The sequence below is a fragment of the Cimex lectularius genome, unplaced genomic scaffold (assembly GCF_000648675.2).
Source record: "Cimex lectularius strain Harlan isolate CLEC.00 unplaced genomic scaffold, Clec_2.1 scaffold321, whole genome shotgun sequence".
NCBI classification, from domain to species: Eukaryota; Metazoa; Arthropoda; class Insecta; order Hemiptera; family Cimicidae; genus Cimex; species Cimex lectularius.
Genome location: NW_019392921.1, coordinates 429,954 through 455,615, shown reverse-complemented (window position 1 = coordinate 455,615; position 25,662 = coordinate 429,954). Strand labels below are relative to the sequence as shown.

The window sequence follows — 25,662 nt, the reverse complement described above, 5'->3', positions numbered from 1 at the left end:
ACATTCCTTAACCATCACCTAGAATACACTCACTACATTCATTGTCTATCCACTATCCACAGGCAAATTTGGCCCAAATTAGCATCCCATAAAAACAGAATGAATGAAAGTATATTTATAGTGGTTGGCAATAATTTTGATTTGGCTATCTAAAGACTGTTTAATTATTTTTGATTAATTAGATACTAAATCTATCTTTGTTTTCTATCTTCCTGATATCAGTTCAATTAATAAGGCGGTGATTTAATATTACCAGTAAAATATTTTACGTATTACTGATAAATTAATTCTAAACCACGCTCATATTACAATTCAAAATTTATTCTCTATGGCTTTACCATAAAAAAAAGATGGAAAAAGAATTTGGGTTGAATCATGACTGTTTATAGAGGAAGGTCTGATTGAAGAGCCTTGGCCCCTTACAGGGTGCGAGCAGGCATGAGTCCTGGATGGTTCAAATGTTGGGTCCCCTTTTCTATTATTTCTTAAGGGGGGGGGTGTTACTCACATATAGAAATTGTATAAACTGCGTTTATGTGTATGTTTATAAGTTTTGTCAATAAAATTAGGAAGTACGACACAAATCTTGCTTTCTGTCAATATTTTCCACACTGATTTTTTTCTATCCTCCCAGTCAGTCTATTCCTAGACTCTCATGCTTTATTTGTATTTTGTTGATCTTTCCGACCCTTAACTTATTATAAAATTGAACCTTTAAAGTTTCATTACACATTTTTTTATTTTATTTTTATTTTTATGGAGTTGGTAAACCTAAATAACTAACTATATATAATGTGGAATTTATAAATAATTAAACTATTGTGAGAGTGTAATTAATGAAATTAATGAGATGATTGATGGCGGAATATTGAGAGGGGGCTGAAATGATTTCATGTTGTTCGCCCCATTTAAAAAAAAAAAAAAACATTGCTGCAGTGATGAAAATATAGTTTGATCATTCCCATTCTATTTTTTAGCTGTTTATTATTATTATAATTGTGTAGTATTTAGTGAACATTAATTAAGATTATTTAGATATCGTGATGCAGTCTGGTGTGATGTAGAAAAACGTTTAAAAAATGTTTTTCTAAACAATCTTACAGCACTGGCTACCCACCATTTTGAACACCAACACAATTTCGACTTCAATCCAAAAATATTACATACAGAACAAAACAAACATAAACGTAATTTCTTAGAAATGTTTCGACTTCAAAAATCCAAAAATATTACATACAGAACAAAACAAACATAAACGTAACTTCTTAGAAATGGTTTACATCAACAGAGTTAAACACAGCATCAATTACAGAATTGACACATGTAAACTCAGTCGCAGCTACGCTAATTAGTCAAATTCAATATCAATAACATACATGTATCATCATCAAATCACACAAAACATATAACATATAAAACAATCATTACAGTCCTCACATCTAACGTATAATCCTGAAAGGTTAATCAGGCCAAACCATTACCCATTCTTTTCCATTGTTGGCTCCTTTCACCTCAAAGAAGCCGTACTCCTCGTATAAAAATGTTTTTCAATCCCTACATCCTTCCCCACTCCTTCAAAATCCAACGTATCTATACATAAAACATCAATATCGTACTGACACTCTCAACATGACACACAGTAATGACACAGCTGCATAGAAAACAAACACTTTGAGTGAGTACACATTCTTTGATTGACTCTAAAACTTCTAGCATTGTATAAATTCATTTTTTCATATCCTACACGTATTTGCATAATTTAAACAATTTTTTGTAAATCCCAGGCCCTGAAGATGTTGTCAATTAAGATCGAAACGCTGGCATGATAAAGAAAATGTTTTTCTAAACCTACGTCACACCAGAAGGCATCGCACGATCTCTAATTAATCATTATTATAATTATTATCAAATTTTATAACAGCTTAATAAAAATGACATTTGTACAAAGGATATTTTGCTTATCATGTCCACAATACCAAAGTATCAGATTGATCAGTTCATTGGGGGCAAAAGATTTGTGGTCATTATTTTACAGTTAAGTCTTTTACAGAACAAACCTTTCACTCATGCTTTAATATTGTTTAAATAAAATATCGCTATATTTTTTATTTAATTTTGCACATTTTCAGATCAAGATTTACCAAATATGAGGCATGAAAAAGGAAAACGGCTCTTATTTGATGTGTCTGAAGTCTCGCCAAGCCAGACGATAATGGGGGCTGAGCTCAGGCTTTACCAAAGTTCTAATTACACAATTAAAAGTGATAATCTATTTACTGTGTCAGTTTACATGGTTCTCTCGGAAAAAGAAAAGTCAGTATATTTCAATTAAATTACAAACTTTATCGCACATTAAGAAGTTAAAGTTTTATTAAACGATTGCAGCAAAAATTCACTGGAGTTTGTCGATTCTGTAAATACGACTTACGACAATGAAGGTTGGCTTATATTCAATGTGACTGGTGTGTTCACCAACTGGGTAGCCTTCCCAGATTCAAACAAAGGACTTTATTTGAGAATATACCCACATGATTCTCCAGGTAATTATCAAATGGAAATAAAATACTTAAAAGGTTTGTCACACTAATAACTGTTGTTTACTCTATTCAGGTAATATAATCCATGCAGAAAAGCTTGGAATCACAACTTTACCAGGGAACAAAGACAACAACGAAATAGACAAACAGCCATTTATGGTAGCATTTCTCCAAGGCGGTACGGAAAGCAAACAGAGAGTCAAGAGGCAAGTGAAAAATCGAAAAAAGAAGGCAGACCAGTCTGAAAATCCTTATAGCCGTAGTCCTCTTTTAGGTAAAAATAGTACATAAATAATTTCTGTATTATGGATGTTGAGTAAAATTTTGGAAGAAACAATGACCACCCGTTCTTTTATCATTTATGTGTGTTTTTTTTTTAGAACCACCTCATATATGGCAGCATAGTCAGAGGAGCTGTCAAATTCAGACACTTTACGTCAGCTTTCGTGACCTCGAATGGCAGGTATGTTAAATCGTGACCAAAATTGCCTCAGGTTTAACTTTAAGCAAAACCGTTTACATTTACAGGATTGGATAATTGCACCTGATGGCTATGGCGCATTTTATTGTAGCGGTGAATGCAATTTCCCTTTAAACGCCCACATGAACGCTACAAATCATGCTATCGTTCAGACGCTCGTTCACCTGATTAACCCGCTCCAAGTTCCAAAGCCATGCTGCGCTCCGACCAAGTTGACGCCGATATCTGTGCTGTACTATGTCGATGATTCAAATGTGCTGCTTAAAAAATATAAAAACATGGTCGTTAAGAGTTGTGGGTGTCATTAAACAGTAACTTGCCTTAGTGCCTTGTATGTTGTGATAATCTCAAAATGAAGACTTACCTATTTTTTATTGAGCATGTACTCTTTTAAAAACATTTTTTTTAATAACCTGTGCCATGCTTTTATATTATGAAATATTTGTTTACTGTGATAGCTTTACAACTAATTTTAAATGTTTTACTTAAATATTGAGGAAATCTTTGTATTAAATTTGAACAAAATACTTCTGTGCCTTTAGTATTTTTTATGTCATAAAGTTCTTGAATTACTCCTTTCTTTGAATGTATTTTGAAAATAAATAATAATTGCACTGCAAATGTATATTATATTAACTGTATTTCTTTTTTAATAGCCTGTGGGGTATTTAATATTTCCCATCTACCTCAGAACATACATTTATGCTAAAAAAAATACATTTAACAAATACATTGAGACACAAGCAACTACGGAAGTCTCTAAATGAGCTCTTTTAAAATTTTAAGGTCGTCAACAAATAGAAGTAACTGATTGTATGTAAGAACATCAATGAAGATCTGGAATAAACAGGGGCCAAGATATGGACATTGGGGGATATTTGAGGAAGCAATAAAAGGCAAAGTCTGATGAGATTTTAATTTGACAAATAGTTTGCTAATGCTAAAGGTGGCTAATGCTGCTGAACATTTGCCAAGTCTCGCGATGCTCGTCTTGGCATTCGCCAAATAGCATGCTTATGTATGCACATATACGGGGTTCATGAAGTTTGAAAACATTGAAAATGTGTAATATGTGCTAAATTTGACACAGTTGATGTAAACCATTTCTAAAAAGTTACTTTTTTGTTTGTTTTGTTCTGTGTTTAATATTTTTGGATTGGCACGATAAAGAAAATGTTTTTCTGAAACCTACATCACACCCGACCGCATCTCACGATATCTGAATAACTATTTTTGGATTGTTGAAATTGTGTTGGTGTTCAAAATGATGGGTGGCCAATGCTGTAGGATTTTGTTTGGGTTTTTTGGAATCATAGATATGTTGTTTTACCCTCTTATTGGGATATAATTGTGATGTAAGTTGCTGGAAAAATTATACAATTGATTTTGTAAATTACATCAGGCTTATTTGTTACAGGTGTGGGATTTTTAATTTTGGAAAAAAGGGTGTGAATAGTTTTATAATTTTTGAAGGCTAATTTAAAGTTATCAGAAGAATACTACACATTCTATTCTATATGTAAGGTATTGGTTGAAATGAAATTAGTTAATTGGTAAATAATTGAACTAAGTGGTTTTGGTCAATTGGAACACGAAATAAAATGGATTATATTCTATGTTTATCTGAAATTAATTGTAATTGTTTTGAGAGTCGTCGCAGCTTTTTCTGCTGGCTCCAAGCTGATCCATGGAGGATTGAGATGTTTAGAACATTATGAATTTCATTTAGTTGGTGAGAATCTTGCGGAGCGTGAAGTTTTGCTTGAATTCGCATCCCATATTGCTTTCCCAATGCGTTTTTCGTTTAGAGTTTTTTGTTTCTGAATTTATAATTTTTTCTTGAAAAATTCGTATTAAATAATATTGCAGTTGTTGTACAATGTTGTTGCTGGTGGTGAGCGGACTTTTTTTGAATGTCGTAGTTTGAGCGGGAATCTGTGGAACCGTTCTTCGTTCATGTCGCCGCATAGATGGCGTTGAAGTTTTTATTATCCTTCTCTTTGCGCCAGCGACCACCTCCACTGGACTGGAGAGATGGGACAGTAATGCCGGAGGATGATTCACATTAAAAGTCCAAAGAAAGTGTCCGGAAAAAAGTTTTTGGTGGCCAGATCTTCGAACGGCATTGCTAAACGGTCTTGAATGTGTGCCGAGTGTCAGGACGGTTAAAAGGATCGGCTGAACAGCGATTTCTAGTTATGTGATTTCTCCAACTTTTCACCTTTTGATAAGTCCCAATCGTTGATTTATTTCGTTTTTTTCCGTTTGTCCCTGCGTTCGTCGATTCTTAAGTTTCACCCCGTTGAAAAATCCAACGTTGTCCTCCCTTCTCGCCGGTAAGCGATTCGGCCAATTTATCAGCGACTTTTCCCGAGCATAACCTAACGTGTCATGATAGGTGCGAACGAGAAAAGTTAAACATCGAAGAGACGATTACCCTCGGACGACGGGGCCTATTATGATATCCGAGCCGTGAAGTTTTCATGTGGAACGCGTTTTCGCGTATTTTCAACAATAAGAGAAAATCCAAGGGTCCACACTCGGATGAAGAAGACTGCATAATGGAGAGGCTGGAAGGGAAGAAATATCAGGAATCCGAAACGACCGGAACAAGACAGGTATGTCAATAGTTAAGTTGTTCATTTAACTTTTCACCCATTTTTCAACTTAGGATTGACTCTTCGGTCACAATGCAACGAATCCCATTAACAGTCCGAACCTCTTGTTAAACTTCTTACACGTTCAGTCGATTTTCTATTGTCACACGAATCACACGATTGTGATTCTTACACAGAAGAAAGAAGACAAGATTCTGAAATTCTTCACGTCGTTGTCACGAATTCCCGAATGTTCTATCTTCTAGGTCGGAACAATCTAGGGTTAAGGCATGAGCCCATAAATTTCGGTTAGGGTGAGTGCATATGATGTTCGGCCCTGAAATCCCCCCCCCGTTATTAATTCATGCTTACAAGATCAAATAATTACATCAATTCTAAAAATAATTTGTAAATATATACGAATATAAATCGGTTGTTCAATGGGTTTGTTCGTAGGTAGGTTACTTATGCCCTCCTTCCTAATAACTTTTTCATTTCTACATATTTCTGTTCGCAATGACATAAACTGGAGTCTCAATTCTGCTGATAGGTCTTCAGCTTGCACATGCCAGAAGTTAACGAATCTTTATCCATGTTATATAAAAAGTTAGCAGCATATACACTATTTGATCCAATTTGAAGTTTGAAAACACTGAAAAAGTCTGTGTGCTAAATTTGAAACAGTTGTTTAAAAACATTTTTTTTAAATTTCATCCACTGGAGTGTCAATTATACTGTTAGGTCTTCAGCCGGTTCATGCCTGAAGTAATTGTTCTTCAGCCAGGATGATTGATGTCGAATTTTATTTATGATATTAGCATAGCTGCAGCTGAGTTTACATATATCTGTTCTGTCTGATGCTGTGTTTATCTCTGTTGATGTAAACCATTTCCCACTAAGAATGGCTATGTTTATACAGTATTCAAATTTGAAATTTGAAAACACTGCCTTAATTTATATAGTAAGGTAATAAATTTATAAAATTGAAAAAGCCTATATGCTCTAAATTTGACACTGCTGAATCATCTTGGTTATTTCAAAACATTTTTTTTTAATTTCACCCACTGAAGAGTTAATTTTGCCTTCAGCCTAATAACAACTGAAGTTCACTGATCTTCAGCCAGGTAATCAATGTTAAGAATTTCTAAATTTATACAGTATTTGACCCAATTTGAAGTTTGAAAACACTGATAATTTAGGTATTGACTGAAGATGAAGAAAATTGAAAAAAATCTAATATGTACTTAATTTGACATCAATGAATCTCCAACATTCATTATATACATTAAATTTCTAGTCTCTTGAGTAAAAAAAATTAGATTTGTACATTCTCTGATGTGGATTATTTGTGATATGACCAGTTTGAATTTTTGACTTTCTGGCGTTGACAACATGAAGTAACACTATAGTCATTGCTGTAATATTTTTGTCGTTTAAGGCATAATGCTTTTTCTGTTCATTAACAAACAAATGGTTTAAAAAACTAAGTTTGTCAATATGAAGTAATGCTTAAACAGTGTTTTTAATGTGTAGTATTTAGTAAGCAGTTTTTAATGTTGATCTGTCCATTGAACTTCAGATGTGATTTATGCAATTGTTACTACATAATTTTCAGCTATAAAAAGTTAACTGATAAACAGGATTGGTAGAATGGAAACAAAAGAACATAAAGAAATAAACCTTCCTTAAAAGTAAAATTATGCAGACAAGAATTTTTCAATCTATGGCCTTCAATAATAGTAGAGCATAGTTTTTGGACTGAGAAAAGAAAAGATTGAATTGGAAGAGTATTGAAAGGTAAAATAACTATGTAGTTTCCAATGGTTTCGACATATTTCATTTCTGATTTGGTGTCGCTTCGCCTTGTTTGATCAATCCCTTTAAAAATTACTTAAATGATTGCAAATATGTCCTGTAGGTAATCCCAACTTATTTCTTATGAGAAAACTTTAGACAAATGTTATCACAACGATGGAGAATAAATGTACAAATGATGAATTGGAACAGGGTATTTTTGAAAAATAAATATCTCTAAATTGATCACTTCACCGCACTAGGAAGTTCAGCGTTGCCCTGTGTTAACTTTCATTAACACTGTAATAACTTCAAATATTCACAGACCTCTGGTATTTACAAATTGGGTTGATAACATTTGTGCAAGACCTTTGGGAAATTACTTTTTATGAATAAATTATAAAAAAGCATTTCAAGACATAAAACTCTTTTCGAAAGTTTCACAACCTTAAATAAAACATATCAACAGATTTAATTGTGAAATAAATTTATCCCAGAAAAAAATACGTTTCACTATTTAACTTTAAGTGCAAATTTTAAGTATAAATTGAGCAATACACAGGCATCATAGAGGACAACAGTTGAATAAAAAACGAAAATACATGTTTATGAAATAGGGACATTGAGAACTTCTTTGCCCTTTTTATGCATTGGCTGACCTTTTCCTTTCCTACACAGTGATTCTATTGATAAATCCTCAAAAGGCCCACTAGTCTCAAACTCAATAAAATTGTCAAGGGCCAAACATCTGCCCTAATCAGATTTTACTATTACTCCACGACTTCGTTTCTCTATTGATACATATCTATTTGTGAAATTAAACCCAATATAAACTTGGGTCAAATAAAATAATTAAGTTTGTTTATAATTGTTCTTATTCAAAAGATTGCTTCTTTTTAAAGATTTTGTTAGTTACTTGCTTCTGAAGAACATACACAACCTGATTGCTTTTTTTATAAATTGCATATATTTCAAAGCAGCCTTGTTTCCTCTTTAACAAAAATCTATATAAAACAATTTAATGAGTACTGTTGTTTTTTTGATATTGTAGTTAGTATTAACTTTTTTCTAAGTCATATTGATTAAATTATGTTATTGTTTAAAATAATATTTTTGAAGAAAAGGTGATCAAGGATGAGGCCTTTTACTCAAAAGAATCCTTAACATTATATTTTTATGTAAGTCCAAATTAGTCAATATTTTTTTATATATGTAGCTAACTAGCAAAGCCAGGAGAACCCACACTACTAACAATAGGTATGTAAGGAACATATGGCCTGTGAAACTTAGGAAGACACTTTTGGATCTGTGTGCCTTTAATAAACTTTAGGTGCTTTTTTTAGGTGCCTTTTTTTTTTATCAATGCGTATATAATTCATCCAATAGCTTGTTACAACGTTTTTCCAAATGATGTGTGGAATCTCGTGTTCTAATTTTATAGATATCATTTAATAGTGTGGACATCCTTTCTGTACATTGATCTTCATAACAATCACAGTTTTACCACCTTTATCTGCCTTAGTAATTAACAATTCATCATCATCCTTCATGAATTTCTTTGTTTTGCCAACCGTTACTAACAAATCATTATTCCTCCCCGAGTTTTGCCTAAGTTTGTTTAGACCATTTTGTACAATATTAACTCTGGATTTGAGATTTTATTGGGTACGTGGTCCTACCCAATAATCAAATCCAGAGTGTATCAAAGTTGGTTGATAACAAAATAAGATCGTACTTTTTCTATTAATAATTATGTTTTGTTGGTTTTGATCCCTTACTTCAGATACCACACTTTCTATGTTTGTTATTATTATTCTCCAATGGGTATATTTTTTGGTATGGTAGGGAATATTTACTTTTGGTCGACTCATTGGGAACCTATTTCTATTAAATTAACAATAAAATAATGGCCGATACATTGAGGCAAAGGAAAAAAAACACAAAAAAAATCACTACGGTTAGTTCCATAGTTGTTCAGATTTCCCAATTATGACAATGTTAAATGCTTATATTTATTATTTAATTTTTCATTTTCATCACAAAACAATTTATCAATACATTGTTTATCCAAATGACTTTTAGGATAGGAAGATTATTATTGAACCATTGGATCAAGGTTTTCATATCTTTATGTTTGGTCTCCCAACTCGGCATGGTATTTATTCTTCATTTTAAAATTCAAATTTGCGGTCTTGGTTCACAATAAAATCCGATTTGCTGTTGAACTGTAAGGGGTATGACTAGACATTAGATCAAAAATCGATTTTATGTTGTTTGCTACATGGGTGGGAAAAAACATAATTTTTTACTACATTTGAGTATGTATGGATTTTATTGCATATAAGTTTTGATTTACGGTAATTTGTTACAAAATTATATTCAGTTGGCTCCAGGGCATTATTGCACCTTTGTCGCCCAGACTGCATTAAATATAAGGCACATTTTATCTTAAAATATGACTCATACAATAACAAGCATAATTAAACGTAAAATGATTAAGGGGAAATTTATATATAAAACCAGTATGTGCTTAAGTATCTTACGCTTTATTTTCGGTAGCTGGAGTCTTCCCCTATTATAAGTAAAAAGATTTTTTTATATGTACAAATTGGCTATGCAAACTACATTTGAGTAACAAGTATCTTCGGGAATGTAACGTTGCTAATTTCCTATTTAAAGTGGCAAATTTCTTTACGTTCACAAGCACATTCCTTGCATGAACTGCAAATCATATGAAGAGCTAACTAATCAATATACATAATAGCAGTTTTTGTTGACAATAAATTAAATGTACTATAAATAATTGATAACAAATCTTAGTTTCGCGAACCCCACAGTCGAAATGATATCCGATGGCAGTTTATGATCAGTCTACACACTAAGAATTTATGAAGAAAAGGTGATCAGGGATGAGGCCCACTTTGATGAACACCTGCTCTATATAAATTTCTAGTGCGGAGGCTGATCACACATTAAAATAATATAAAATCCAGACCATCTTATAATAATTCAGGTGCGCCTATTATTTGCTGGTAATTGGACTACAACAACGAATGATATCTATTTTTAATAGAACAAAACAAGTACTCATTAAATTTTTTTGTATGCTGAAGAGGAAGCAAGGCTGGAAAAGATAGATTCTGAACTTCTGAGACTAATCTAATTGTAAAAATAAAATTTATTATTTAATGTTGCAAAGACCAATAATTGCTTGGTGCTTGCTGTTTTGCAATAAATACAAAAAAAATTAAAAAACTGAACAAATAATAATTATAAGCGGTTTTGGTAACTATACACAACGATAAGAGGCGGACCAGACAATTAAGCAACAATTAGTAAACTACCCAACCTGACACTGTTTGAAGGAGGCTTTTAAATTTTTTGAACTTTGAAGTACATAGCTTGTATGGTTCTTGGTATGCTATGTGATGGTGCTGAAAAGCCCATACTTTCTTGTAGAGGAATGCTTTATATTTATAAATTTCCCATCAGACTCAAAAATCGCATACATCTAGGCTTTTGATTGTTAAACATGTCGCCAATGTATTTAACAAAATGTTTAAAATCCATTTTGGTCCATGTTCAAAAGGCGAAGGAAACGAAAGATTGGCCATTTGACCTTCAAGGTTTGCTGACCATTTAAGAGCTGGAGGGGGTTCCACGAGTTGAAAAGGTAGGAGGAAACGTTTTGTCAGTTCCATCTCAGCATCCAGCTTGACTCTGCGCATTTCAGTCGGTATCTAGTGCCGTCGACGGCCCGTTTATGAGAAATCTAGGATTACTGTGATATGGTGTATTAAAGTGTTGTAAAAATGGTCTTGAGGCTCACCACCATCCTCCAGTCCCCAACGCCGAGGCTTATCGAAGATAAACCCTCGGACCCGGCAGATATCATTTCACCGGTGAGTCCATCGTATCGTTATTGTATGCACGGTGCGAACAAGCATCCTCTGTTCCTTTTTCGACCCAGGCTATGGGCTAGACGATCAGAATTTCAATGATTCAACTTTTATGTTTCAGTCCATCTCGCAGTTAGTTGGGAATATTTTTGTTGTTGTACTTTTTACTATTTTTAATGCTTTCACAGTTAAAAGTATGTAACATTTAAACAATTTTAAGTCCTCGGCTATATTTTAATTATGATTTGAGTTATTACGTGCAAACTTATTAGAAATTTTTTCGTTATTTTGTAATAATTATTAAAACCAAAAACAGAACGTTTCATACCAAAATCTGGTACAGAAATGTAATATCCATATTATAAATTATTTTTAATTGTTATTATTTTTATTAAACATTTTGTTTAAAAAGTAAAGAAAACAAAATATATTTTAGTTGACACATAAATAATAAATAAAATTAAAATAAATTGCGATAAGTGAGTAATCTGTTTGAATTACATTTGTTTTCGTTTCGCATATGACATTGTAAATTAATGTCATTAATGTAGCAATTTTTTTTAAAAAGTGATTGTTGATAATTACTTCTGTATTAGCCATAAAATATATTTTTTCTTTTTTAATGGGTGACGAGACGAGATCAATTTAAATAAGTTTATGATACATATTTATGCCCTTAATTACAGTTTGATTGTATATTTTGCTGTATTGTCAATATATTTGATTAATTATTCAGAAATCGTGAGATGCGGTCTGGTATGATGTAGGTTTCAGAAAAACATTTTCTTTATCGTGCCACCGTTTCGATCTTTATTGAGATCATCTTCAGGGCTCAAAGTGTTTGTTGTCTTCTGTATAATTGTGCCATTCTTGCGTGTCGTGTTGAGAGTGCAATATATTTTATAATTTTATTTTCGCTATTAGGATTCAAAACAATGTGAATCTTGTTAATTTTCCATATTTGGCTTAATTTGATTATTTTATGTATATAGTTAATGTTCGATGGTTGAATTGTGATGATTTATGATTGAGGTCTCTCGAGCTTGGCCTAGAGCTCCTTGATTGATATCTTACCTTGGTAGTTTTAATTGTTTTTATCATTACTTTACACAATTATTCCGAAGGAAATAAATTACGTTGGAGTTCCCGGCTGGAAGAAGGGGTTTTAGCGTTTCTCGAAGATATTGATGAAGGCGCATTAACTTTCGCCACGCCTGGAGACAAATCTTCAAAAGAGGTTTGGAAAGTTAGAAGGGTAGTACGACGTCTACGGTCTTCTCTTTGAAGTTTCACGTCGTTTAAGGTTCGACGGTTCAAACCAGTTTAACAATCCGAATTGCGGCGATAAAAGTCTGAACCGGACAAAATTTAATCTCAAAAAAGCTCAAATTCGGAAGTGATATAGACGGCTGTTAAAGCAGCCTCAGCATGGATTGAAAAAAATTACTTTCCTTATAGGCATTCTTCGCGTTTGATAAAATTTTTAAGGCATATTCTTTCCTTTAATTTTATGAATATTGATACGAAGTGGTTATTCGGTTAAATTAATTTTGTCGATTAATTTTCACCCATATATTGCAGTAATACGACTGTAAAAAGATCTTGGCATGTCTTCAATTTTTTACCTTTTATGTTTTATTTATATTTGTACCATCTTAAGTTAACAGTTGTCTTAAGGGAGTTTCAGAGGATTTTAATGAAGTTTTTATTTCATCAGTTTTAATTAATGGTGGGGCTAAGAACAGGGTGTTAAAACATCGTTCGGAAATTCATGCATTATTTAGTCTTTCCAATCCTCGCCTTCATTTTTAATAGTTAAAAACTTTTTTGATTTAATTGCAAAAGTACTAATTACTAGCAAAATCAATTTGGAGTTTTATAGTACGTATGGATGATTACAACACGTCCGTTTTGTGCTTTACGTTTAGAGTTAGTTGGTTGACATCTAAATAAATCTATGCTCCAGCCTCCTCCCGTTTCCAGACGTTGGATCTGTTAAGCAGGTTCAAAATTACCATCTTAATTTCGATTTGAGCCCCCGGGAGTATAAATTTAGATGCGTCCGACTACGGTCGTTAAGCCCTAGGTTTATGCTGCGTAAACATTTTTGTTACCGATCATGTTTTAACCACTGTTGGAAATGGAACCAAGAAAATTGTGTACAATCTTAAGTAAAAGAAAAAAAAAACCAAAAACCAAAAAGTGTAAAAAAATCTTAACCCAGGTTAATGCTTCATCACAAAATCTTTCGTCATTGTTAGAACATTGATCGAATTATGATAATATGACTCGTTTCAAAACATACACAGATGCATACTTTTTTATTGAAGATTTTTTTTCACGCCATTGTATGGTAATTTTTAATTTATTAATGCAACCTTAACCAAGAAGTTTATGCATTATGTAAATAAAGAAATGTTACTAAATGAACATATTAAGTCATGTGTGATCATGCCTGCCGTAAATTCTATCTCACGATGGATTACGTTACGTCTACTGGAATGCCTACCTTTTCATTTCACGATACCCGGCGTTCTGAGTATGTCAGAATTTGGATCTATCCTTCTGGAAATGTATCTGATTTATTTTTTTCTAAAAACACCGGCCATTCTATATGTTGAAGGAACTCCCTGACATGAAATTTAAATAACAAAAACTATTCTGCTAATCTTGTGTAACTATGGTTTCTTGAGAACAAACGGAAATTTCTATAAAATTCTATGTTTATTGAAATTTCATGGCAGTAAAACTGGTGTTACCGTTTGCGTTTTGCTGATTTTTGAAAGTCAAGCCCGATTTGAATATTGCAATATTTGTGCGCATTTACTTGCTTTCATTCTTTTGTTTTGAAGGCGAGGCTTAATAAACCATGTGGGCTGTAAATTGCAAACCAGCATACCTCTAGTGCTCACGTGCATATTTCATGGAGCACAACCCATTTGGATGGATGGCATATGGTTTTTTCAGAATAACACTTTCGTACTTCTCTTTAACTAATTATATTTAACCCTGGCCTAAGATTGCACTATTGATTGATTTTTCCCTATTTTGTTGTTAGATGTAAAAATACGTCACTTTACTATTATTTTGAGACTGGAAAAACGTCTATCCATGAATCGCCTCCCTCGATAGAATTTTTTTAAGAATCGTAAAGAAAAGGATCTTTTCTGTTGGGGCAATTTAATGTTAATATACTATGTTTCGCGGTGAATTTCGTAATATAAGTTTAATAAAGAGATCAAATTTTTATTAGATATGCCCCAAAACCAAATTTTATTCTACAAAATTAAATTATTGAAATATTATTTCTGGTCGGTTTTGGATTATAGTTGCAACTTTAGTGCCCCTTTGTGTTAGCTTTGATAAATTGTAGTAACCAAACAAACCAAAAATAAATGACAAATCCTTCAAATAGCCTCTTGTTTTGGATCCTGGAAATCACATTTCGTCGTAACCCATATTTTTTATTGTCATTTATTTATGACATTTAAATTCTATGATTTAACTATGCAAAGGCTTAATATAACTTAAACTATTTCTCCCAATAAGCTAACTTTTGTTCTAGGGGAAAAAATTTGCAATATTTTTCTGTACTTTTATAGACTATGATGATTTTTAAGTACTAAAAGAGATCGTTCTTAAAAGATGAAATCGCGTCTTTAATATTCGATATTGTACAGAATCGTTAGGTGACATTTGAATATCACCTGATGAGGAAGACGGGTGGTTGGAAATTTTTAACGTGGTTATCGTTTACTAATGCGTACCAAGTTGGTAGGAAACATTCTAGTGATTTCATAAAGGCAAGGGTGAGAATGTAGGATTAAACCTAATTAGTTCTAAAGAATCCCCCTTCGGGGTAGAAAAGAAAAATTTCTACTTTCTCCTGGGCCGTTCATCCAGTCCCGAACTCCAGTCTTCTCCTTTCACGAGAAGCGGTTTTGGAGTTATTTGCCAGTTTTTAATCTCGAGGCGGGTCTGGGCTATTTAAGATCAGTAACCTCGGGTCAAGAACGGGGCCATTTTTATTGAATTTCCCACTAATTAATTTTTTTTGTAAAGTGGGCTAACGGCTTTAGTTATGCTAAGTGTTACAATTAACGAGCGTACAGCGTCCGTTTATATAGTTAACAACTTCGATTGCTCTGCTTTTTTCATTCGATAAAATATTTACCTTTTTTCTCGGATAAAAAGTCAATGTTTGTGCTCGCCAAGTTCAGGCGCTGCAGGGGAATGAGGGCCGATTTTGAGTAAAGGGTTTAAACTTGATTAAAAAAAAAAAATCATAAGTATCAGAGAAATCAAAAAGAAAATTATGTTCTGGCTAGATTAGAAATATTGAAAGAACATATCTATATGTAACAACATATATAACATATACATCATGTCCCGTTGTCACGATCACTACGCATCAGGCTACCTCGCGATTGCAGTGGCCACCTATCCGATATCGTTGAGGCAGGTTCAGACAATGCTATGAAGTATGAACATTATCAGACACAATTAATAATATCAAATAGTGAACAAATGTAAATAAAGGACTTATAAAATAGATTCATTTTCAGGAATTGGTTTTGTCCTTTTATAAATCCAGCGACATTGTAAGCATATTAGTATTGCAAAAAGTATACTAATTTGGACGAACCGTGTGCAGCATGCAATGCAAAATTTATACGTTTTTCAATTTGTTGCTAGCGATCAATGAAAGATCTGGATGGAACCTTTCAAACCATAGAGATGCGGTTGGGGAGAGGAGCCTACCATTACTGGTACTCTGAGTTGTTACACATTGTTAATTGAGGTAGGGTTGAGTTAGGAGGTCACGTGCCACTGTCTTTTTAGGCTCGTGGAGGATTGCCATGGGTGGGACGTTAAAGAGAGGGCTTGAGATAGTGGATTGGTTGGAAAGAGAGCTTAGATTGGAAGTTGTGGAATCGTATTTGGATCATGCCCGTCACGAATGGGATGTCTAGGTCTTTGTGAATGGTTTGTTTAGTGAGCGTTGAATATGCGACTGAGGACTTGTAACTAATTGAAAGAATTAGATTCTTTGGATGTTAGATGTCTTGGCTGAACCACAGCTCGACTCCGTACGTCCAAATCTGTCTAATTAGTGTCTTGTATATTGTTAGTTTATTGAGTGTACGCATTGGAAATATGGGTCCAAGTAGGCATTTGCAGAATTTCGGTTTAGTTCTTGTGTTATTTGTTTTATGTGTGTGTTCCATATAAGTCAAGTAGAACCCATGTTAGCGTATTTCTTAGGATGGACCTTAATGTATATGTGTACTGATGGGCAGGTACTTCTTAGTATGACATGCCGACTCTTTTATATTATAATTAATAATATAATAATAATAAATTTTATATATTTTTGAACATGATCACTACTAATATGTCAGGCTTTTCCTGCTTCTGTTTATTATGCAACACTCGGCATAGATGCTTATTTTTTACTTTTGGGTCATCAAATGTTATTGAATGGGTGTTCTTAGCTATTCCCCACTCTAGGTCCCGATGTTGGCAAGGGACAGAAATTTCTCTTAACCTCGACCCAAAGACCTTAGCAAATCGCAACCAACTGACACAGGTGTCGAACTTTTCTTCCCTTCTTTCGCCCTGGGAGCGGTTCCGGGTGCTTTTTTCTCCCTACTTGTTCCCTTCCGCCGTTCCCTGTCGTGTCGGTGATTTCGCGGATCCAAAACCGGGAAATTAAGATTAATCGAAGGCATTCTATTGGGGAAAAAGGCGCCCATGACGGTTCCATTGATTGAATGCGAATATTCTTGGAATTTACCTATTATGTAATGCGTTTTGTCGTGAGACTACTGTCTGCTCACATCGTTCACTCTCATGCCATCCTGGCTCTAATAAAACAGACCGACTTCAATAAAAGAGAAAATAAACTAAATATTTCATTGATTTATTTAAAAAAATCGTATAAAAAGTGAAATTTTCATTGCAATCTTCGCATGAAACATATCATGATTTTTTTTGCGTACTAATTATTAAAATATATTTAACTTGCTATTCCGTCCGAGTTTGTCTCGCTCTAAATCCTGGAGTTTATCGTTCATATCTTTAAATAATTTATACCAATCATTGTTGTTAAATTTACTGAAATTCTTTTGTATTATGATGACTTAAGACATGTCATATGCGAAGACATATGTCGTGATATCCTTCGATAACCAGCCGACGGTAATAAAATAAAAGATTAATAATAAGATAAAATTAAGAAAAATAAAACAGGTTGGCAGGTGGTGTCGTACCTACGCTTTCACCCACGGACATTCCTACTTCAGAGCTCAAGGCCGCACTTTTCTTTCATCAATTATTATCGGCCGACTTTCAAGCCGGTAAACAAGTCGCAGCTTAGAAATTTCTCTCGCCGAAGTTGAATAATTTGTATATAAATTGGAACGAGAGATGGTCCATGGCGAACACTAGACAATTCTGCTTAGTGAAAAAACTGTAATTCGTATTACGATTCCTTCCCACTCACTTAACCGCAAAACTCCTGGGAATCTTTCGCCCGAATCGCGTTTTGAATTCTTTATTATTTCACCTTTAAAACTTATTCCCATCTTCAGCTGGTATCGTGTTTTAAACTAAAATATATGAACCTTTAGCTTAAGCGAAGATTGCGAGAAAGTTTTTAATTTTGCTTCGTCAATGTCAGTTATGTGAATTAGCGATATAGTGTGTTGAGATCTACGAGGTGAGAACCTGCAACTTGATCATCTCCGACCATCCGGGACTGCGTCTGACAGGCAAAACCACTTATTATAGGAAAACTTGATGATAGGACAATCAAGCTGCTCGGTGATCTTTTTTGTGTATTAAAATTGCTTTTTCTCACCGACAGTCATTTCATCAAAATCAATCGAAAACTTCGATCTATTTTCTGATATGTGATTTCTATCATCGTCCGTCATACGAAGGCACCTTGATTAATTGGCTACGTAATTTTACAATCATTGAAATGCGATGGAATTCTTGTATCTTCCTGTTGGGGAAGGCTTTCCTTCGTACTGAATAAATAAGAAGATATAAAGGCGATGGTGGATTCGGCGTTGCTCACTACAACCATGATTGCATATCAAAAAGTTCTGCTGTGTACACATTGTTCGAGGAGCGATTAGATCTCTGTTTTCCTTTGCCCAAAATATAACTGAAAAGTAATTAAATTACAAATGTATAATTGGTAAAAATGCTGTTCAAAATTTTTTTAAAAATTAATTAATTTAATTGTATTTATGTTTTACATAAACAAAGATACAGGAAGGAAAACACTCGCATCTCTTGTTTCGATAAGGGATCTTGAAATAATTTTCCGGTACTGAGATTGTTGACAAGAAGGACAACCTCTTTGCAGGAAGACCTTATTAGACACCTCCAATCCTGCAATTCGAACTGGTTTGTTTTTATCGCGGAATGCTGTTGGAATTACGGCTGTAGGTGTCTCGTCCTTCGACGGCGACCGACGTTTGTTCAGTTTAGGAACGAGGACGTCCTAGTTGCACAAAATTCTAATAAAGTTTCTCTGTTCAAATTTTATAATTTGGTGTATGTTTTTCGTTTAGTAATGTTTGATATTTGATTTTTGGCACGTTAAGTTAATTTTACATGAAAGCCAGATCTAACTGATGGTAACCGAAGAAAGGACAACATATTCCAGATTTGAGATGAGAGATTTTTAAATAAATTATTTTTTTCTTTGCTTTTATGTTTTGAAAGGAGAGATAGTTTCAGTTCTTATGTTCTACTAAAGGTTTCTGCATTTATTAATTGGACTCCATATGCATGAAGTCTGCCAGTCCCAATTAATCTTTCATCAATGCAATCAATGAGTGTAAAAATTGACTATGACTTTAAAATTTCGAGAGAAAAATCGATTTTGGGAAAAGTAGAGCTTTTTGTCTTCAAATGAACGCTCATAACCGCTCATGGGGGGGGGGATCCCTTTTCTGTTTACCCGAGAGAGTCGATAGCAAGCTGCGATAGCGCTTTGCTCCTTGAAGCCAGATATGCAAATATGGAGCGGAGTTAATGAATTTGTAACTAGATTCAAAGTGATTATAAACCATATCCCGAAAGGGTTCGACGATTCTGATAGTTGGTTCGATTTCTTATATGGTAGGAAGAACGTGCACACAACTTTCTCCAATTTTCTCATATCATCCTTTTTGAGATGCTACCATCAACGATTTACACTCGAAGGTCAAATTTCAAAAGAGCCTGTTGAGAAGAAATGCTTCGTTAGTTATTAGTTGTTCTGTTCGATAGTTGTACACTTAAAAAAACAAAAAACCAGTGGATGTGCATAGAATTCATTTTGTTTTGAAGCACGACACCGACTGTCAAAAACGCCTGTAGTTTGCATTTTGTATTGTTGACATTAAAGTTGCCGTTGTTAGTTGTTTATTCAGTCTAATGTAAACTAGACGATCAAGATGTTATGAGAGTAGCTTAAATCATTCTGTCTTGAATAAATCAGAGATATTCGTCCTAATTCAAGAGGTTAGACACATGATTCATCCATTTGCGTCCAAATGTAATAAAAATAATAATAAATCTTTATTTTCTAGAATGTACATTACAGTAGAAATCAGTTTATCCGGACTTGAAGTGACCGGGATTTGTCCGGATGATCGAAAGTCCGGATAATCCGAAAATTTGTGATTTTATTAGTATCGTGTCATAAAAACGGAAAAAAAACACATGTGAAAGTTTACACTTTTATTCATATATCAGGTTTTTATGAGTTTTATTTTTGTTTAAGTGCGGACACGCGTTTCTCGAAAAATTTATACGTAAAAAATACCTAATAAAAATATACGTAATAAATAAAAACCTTTACAATGGAAGCCAACGTATGAATAACACGAGACAACAATTTCTAGTCTTTTTAAACAGTATACACCTTTTTTAAAATTTATTTTTTATTTTGATTATTTTTTTGGAATTTTGTGGAATGGGGATTTGGTGGCCTTTACGAATTTCGAACGACGAATTGAAGGACCCATGTTGAATTATGAATTTAAAAAAATTAATATACATACATTGACAATTATGAAAAAATTATAAAAAATGTGTGGTGTTTAGTGACCGTTAATTAATAATTATTTGGAGATCGTGGGACTATATCACTATACACTACTATATCAGACCGCATCTGACGTTTTCCAAATAATTTATATAAAAATGTTTCACCAAACGGGTTCGGATGATCGGAAGTCATTACACATCATTACAACATCATCACATTATCATAACAAAAAATAATATTTTGGTACATCCACTGCTTGCTGTCAAAAAGCAAGCTTGTACTACAGCAGGAGTTTTGGGAGATCCTCAGAGGAATAAACAGAATATATCTTTACAAAAGCATAATGAAAAACAAACAAAAAACATACTGAATAAACGTGAAGTATGGAAAAAACGACCAAATTAATTCTCGACTTTAAAATATCTTAACTACAATTAAAAATTTTGAAATTATAATTTTTTGCCTTTTTTGTAATTTTTGAAATTATGAATAATAAAACAAAAAGGAAGTGTCACATTTAATGAAAAATTATAATATTGCCTAGTCTTTACAGAATATATCTTTACAAAAGCATAATGAAAAACAAACACATAAGCATACACAATACAGAATAAACTCGCGGACGCGACCCCTCGGGATCCGCTTCGGTGAGTCCTTAGGGAGGGCCGGATTGGCGCTGGGGACGGTGCTNGACCAAACGGAATGAGTGTACTGTATGGATGTATTTATGTGTATGAATGTATTTATTTGTATGAACGTGTATAGAATATAGACTTAGTGGGGGCTGAAATGACCTAGATGTCGAAAGCCCCGGGGAAAAAAAAAAAAAAAAAAAAAAAAAAATACAGAATAAACGTGTAGTATATATAAAAAAACACCAACAAAATTAAATCTCGATTTTAAAATATCTTAACTTCAATTAAAGTTTTTTGAAATTATAACTTTTAAGCCTTTTTTGAAATTTTGAATAATGATCCTCTACAAAAACAAAAAATGAAGCGCCATATTTAATGAAAAATTATAATATTGCCTAATCTTTACATTGTAAAAGTGTGGTTAGCCAATGAATTGTGTCTTGTGTTTTATTCACTGATGTAACTAATTAAAAGATTATTTTTATATATGCACAAACGAACATTTAAGAAAGATTTGGTATAGATTCATTACTTTAAATTCGCTGTATAATTTTTTCGGATTATATCTATACGGTTGACGTAAAATAATTTTAAGAAGTGAGTTTATAGTTACATCCAGAGTCGTAGTGTAGCATTTATTAGTACCTCCCCAGGAAACAATACCATAGGCTTTTATGGATTGTGCAAGAGAAAAATATTTTGGCCTTAAGATTTTAATTTTCATAAAGTTGTGTAAAATTCTAAATTTATAAAAGAGCTTTCTCAGACGGGAAACCAAAGAATCAATATGTAAATTAAATCTCAAATTTGTGTCCAATGTCACACCAATATATCTATCACTGTAAACAAAAGGTATAAGGGTGCCGTCGGTGGTCGCAACGATGTGTTGACACGGCGCCCATCACTGTAAGATAAAGGTCCCGGGTTCGAAAAAAAAAACACTGGCACCTCAAGGGTTGATATAACCTCTGCTGTTGCGAACCCTCGTAAACAAAAACAAAAAAAAGGATAGGCAAGCAAGAACACACATCATTATCATCACAAGTATGGGAAGCAAATTTTAAATTAATAGTATTTATTTTCTTTTTTAATAAAAAGTGTAATACATTACATTTTTGTGCTTAAAAGTAAAAGGTTTGAGTTTAACCAAAAATTAATAATTTTCATCTCATTATAGTTTTAGTTTCATTTAATTAAATTATCACCTGAGTAACTGATACAAGCAGTATATCACGTGGAAATCTATTATAAAGCATAACTCGAGAGTTGGTAGGATTGTGTTTCTATTTGTTACATGTTAATGTTCATTGTTTCAATTTAAGGACATTATAATGATTCTTTGTATGTTACATACTATAATCGGGCAAGACCACGATTAAGTATGTGTAGGAACACTTCGAAATGCATAATCCGAATCCGAAATGCATAATAAATGTCCATAATTGGGGACCGCGGTAGCCGAGTGGTTAGCATGAGAGACTCTCTCGCCGCGGTCGTGGGTTCGATTCCCACCGTCGCCCCTGGCCCTTTTTTCCCGATAACCCCCAATTTGAACAACATATATATACGAATTCGTCATGGCCAATATGCAAAGATCATAAGGCAAAAAAAAAATGCATAATCGCAACTTTACCCCTATCGTGAGAAAACTTTAACGCATTACCTGCATAAATAGTATTTATGAGCCGACCAAAAGGTGAGGTCATCGCCAGTGCTCTACGTGTTTTTCTTATTTTTCTGGTCTTTCTTTTTTTTGAACGGCAGCCGTTTGAACGTCTCGATACTTGCTTTTATGTGCATGCTATGTCGATATCCCAATAGAAACGAAAACAAATAAATCGTGAGAAGATTATTTATTTTAAGAAGAAAAACTTTTCGAATAACAATGTTTTACAAGATTTGTTAACCAAAAAATTGAGATTTAATTGTATTAATTTTTATTGTAATAGTAATTTTGTTTTATATGCACTTACGGTAAATGCACTCAGGGTTCTATATTGTTTTCTAAACGTCCTGAGAAGACTTATGTTTCTGCATAGCTAATTAGTTGTGTAACTAATTCATTCTTTAATAATTAAGTTCTACAATCATCAAGTCCTACAAAGATTATGGTATTAACTGTACTGAACGATTAGAATAAGGATATGTAAGCAATATATTTCGCGTCTTCCATGGGTGCTCGAGAATCTTCTCCCAAACGAAAGCTCAAGAAATTTCCCTTTTCAACTCATTCTTATTGTTCAAATATCGTTTATTAGAATTAGAAGTTTCTGTGGAAAAATTGATGTTCGATTACTCTTTTTAAATCCTTTTTCTACAATACTTCTGTTTCTTGATTAGTGGCGAATTTTTTTAGCGTAGGTTCTTTGGAAAACAGAATTGATATATTAACAGATTTTTCCCACTTTTTAACCTTCTTTAAGGTAGTGGAATAAAGAAAAACACGCCTAATGTTATTAAAAAGGGTTAGGGGTTGCGTGAAACTTAAACTTGTAACTGGGGCGCTTTGAACTGTCGATCCGGGTCAAGCACCACCTCTTATTCCACGAAGGGATTAATTCGATATGCCTCTGCATTTTATGACGAGTCATTTGTGACAAACATTTGCCAATTTTAACGAACCGTGGTAAATTTGTGTTTTCAAAAAGATATTTACAGTAGTTAATTGTGTTGAAATAAGAACGGTAGCTTATCTTTTTTTTGTTCTGCTGTTCTTACTGTTTGTTCTGTACTACTGTTTTATATGGGGTTATTCATTACGGCTCCATGCGGATTTACCAATGTTAGTTAAATTTTATGTACAATATATAATTAATTTAAAGCTTTAATTTGGTTCAATGGCCTTTCACAAATCATAGTTTTGATCAAAAAATTATAGGTAGAGCTTTAATTATTAGCCAGAACGAGTGATCATGTAGAAACCGTGACGTATGTTAACCCACCGCAACATAATTTGATCAGTCTTATTCAGACAGATATATTTTGCCATAGGTGCGACGGGAAAAGCAACCTATAAGTTTTGAAACGTAAAGCAGTAGTAACAAGCTTTTTCTTCTAGTTTATCATTTTTGTTTTTCACCATTTTTTTAATGAACAAAATGGCATTGATTCTCCGACTGAATCACTTGTAAAAAATAGAAAGCTCGGTTAACCAAAACATGAATCTCAGTCCGTTTCTAGATTATTTTGAGCCATCGCTCATTGATTTATCGTCAGAGACATGACATAATCCGTCAATACCAGGTAAAATTATAGGGGAGATACATTGTCAACATTTTAATCAAAATCCTTTGTAGTGTTTTCTATTATTAAATGCAATTTACAAACAAAGATAATAAAATAAAAACAACAGATTTATTGTTTTTATTGTACATATTTTAAATATATGTATATAATTTTGTTAAGGGACATAAAAATAATCAGTGTAATGCCTGCAGAATGTACAAAATGGAGGGAGAAAATAAGTCAAATTACCACGCCAAATCGTTTGTAAATGAATTAGATTTGGACTTCGTATGCAGTTTATCTTTTTAGTTGTTCTTCAGTGTGATAAATAATAAAATATCCATTATATTTCGTGGTCCGATTGACCAAATAACTTCTTTCACTTAATTAACCTTTACGTAAGGTATTGGCTGAAATGAAATAGTCAGTGTCACAAGCGGGATTCGAACCCACGATCTTCGGCTAAATACGCCGCTGCTCTACCACTTGAGCTATTGTGATCCACTTATTTCAACCAATACCTTACATAAAGATTGATTAATTGAAAGAAGTTATTTGGTCAGTAAGACCACGAAATGTAATGGATTTAATAATTATAACGAATCTATCTTCACTAAAGCTCTCCGTGGCCATTTCATTTGTCGCCGAGAATCGAATTTTGATTATACGACATTTGAAAAATCGCAAATAGGAGGAAAAATTGGAAGGTAGGTTGAAGTGGGAAGTTAGTGTCCGAGTGGATCGAAGTCACGATCAAGTGGTAGAGCAGCAGCGTCGTGGGTTCGAATCCCGCTCGTGGCACTGACTTTTTCATTTCAACCAATACCGTACATAAAGATTAATTAATAATAAAAAAGTCGTATTACGTAATATATAACAAGCATATAATTTTCTTCGTTATTTAGATTATGGTAACGTTTGTTACAGTTAAGTGTGATGTGTTCAACTTACTTAATAAAAGTTTATTATTTATTTGACTGATTATCTATGATTCAGTGAGGCCTCTTTCGGCATCCTTGTTGCTATTTACGGGCTGAAGTGTGAAGCACGGACATTAAGTAGCGTTCGTGATAACAAACCATTCAACTTGATTGATCAATGTTTCATATTCGCTTGGATGTAGGTAATTGCTTAAATGGAAACGAGAAAGACGCAAATTATTATTATGCCTGTTCTATTAGTCTCTTAAACAAATCTTACTTCCTTCAAGCTTTTAGTGTTGATTTGATACTTGAAGATTCCCAATGGATGAAAATAAATAGCTATAATCTAAGGTGAAATTCTCTTAATATTTGTCCGGCTTTCTTAATGCTAGTAATAACACAATCAGCGTTATTCGAAATCTTTTTTAAAGAATAGAAATTATATTAAATAGAAATTATATCAAATAGGAAGGGGTTGTATAATGGAGTGAGTTTGTGACGTCCGGAGAGTAAAAGTAA

At 33.3% G+C, this 25,662-nt stretch overlaps 2 protein-coding genes across 16 annotated transcripts in view; both read left to right on the top strand.

Moving 5' to 3' along the window:
• Window positions 1-2,108: 2,108 nt before the first annotated feature.
• LOC106673153 (protein 60A-like) lies at window positions 2,109-3,543 on the top strand. Its single transcript, XM_014405161.2, has 5 exons — window positions 2,109-2,313; window positions 2,386-2,540; window positions 2,611-2,811; window positions 2,918-3,000; window positions 3,066-3,543. The coding sequence occupies exons 1-5, from the start codon at window positions 2,147-2,149 to the stop codon at window positions 3,324-3,326; spliced, it is 867 nt and encodes a 288-aa protein (XP_014260647.1). The 5' UTR covers window positions 2,109-2,146; the 3' UTR covers window positions 3,327-3,543.
• Window positions 3,544-4,648: 1,105 nt separating this feature from the next.
• Window positions 4,649-25,662, top strand: part of LOC106673154 (patronin) — an 88,445-nt gene continuing 67,431 nt past the window's right edge. For 13 of the 15 annotated variants that reach the window (XM_024229320.1, XM_024229318.1, XM_024229319.1 and 10 more), the window contains exon 1: window positions 4,650-5,636. In XM_024229320.1, coding sequence (XP_024085088.1) covers window positions 5,502-5,636 — 135 coding nt within the window. In that variant the 5' untranslated portion in view covers window positions 4,650-5,501. Of the gene's footprint in view, window positions 5,637-11,105; window positions 11,312-25,662 lie in introns of those variants that run through there. The other 2 variants (XM_024229311.1, XM_014405163.2) reach the window with 2 other exon arrangements.

Excerpts from the sequence above, each read along its gene's own strand:
- LOC106673153 (XM_014405161.2), top strand. The coding sequence starts at position 2,147 with ATGAGGCATGAAAAAGGAAAACGGCTCTTATTTGATGTGTCTGAAGTC. Across the intron at positions 2,314-2,385 it reads GTTCTCTCGGAAAAAGAAAA|CAAAAATTCACTGGAGTTTG; the intron begins GTCAGTATATTT and ends AAACGATTGCAG. Across the intron at positions 3,001-3,065 it reads TTCGTGACCTCGAATGGCAG|GATTGGATAATTGCACCTGA; the intron begins GTATGTTAAATC and ends TTACATTTACAG.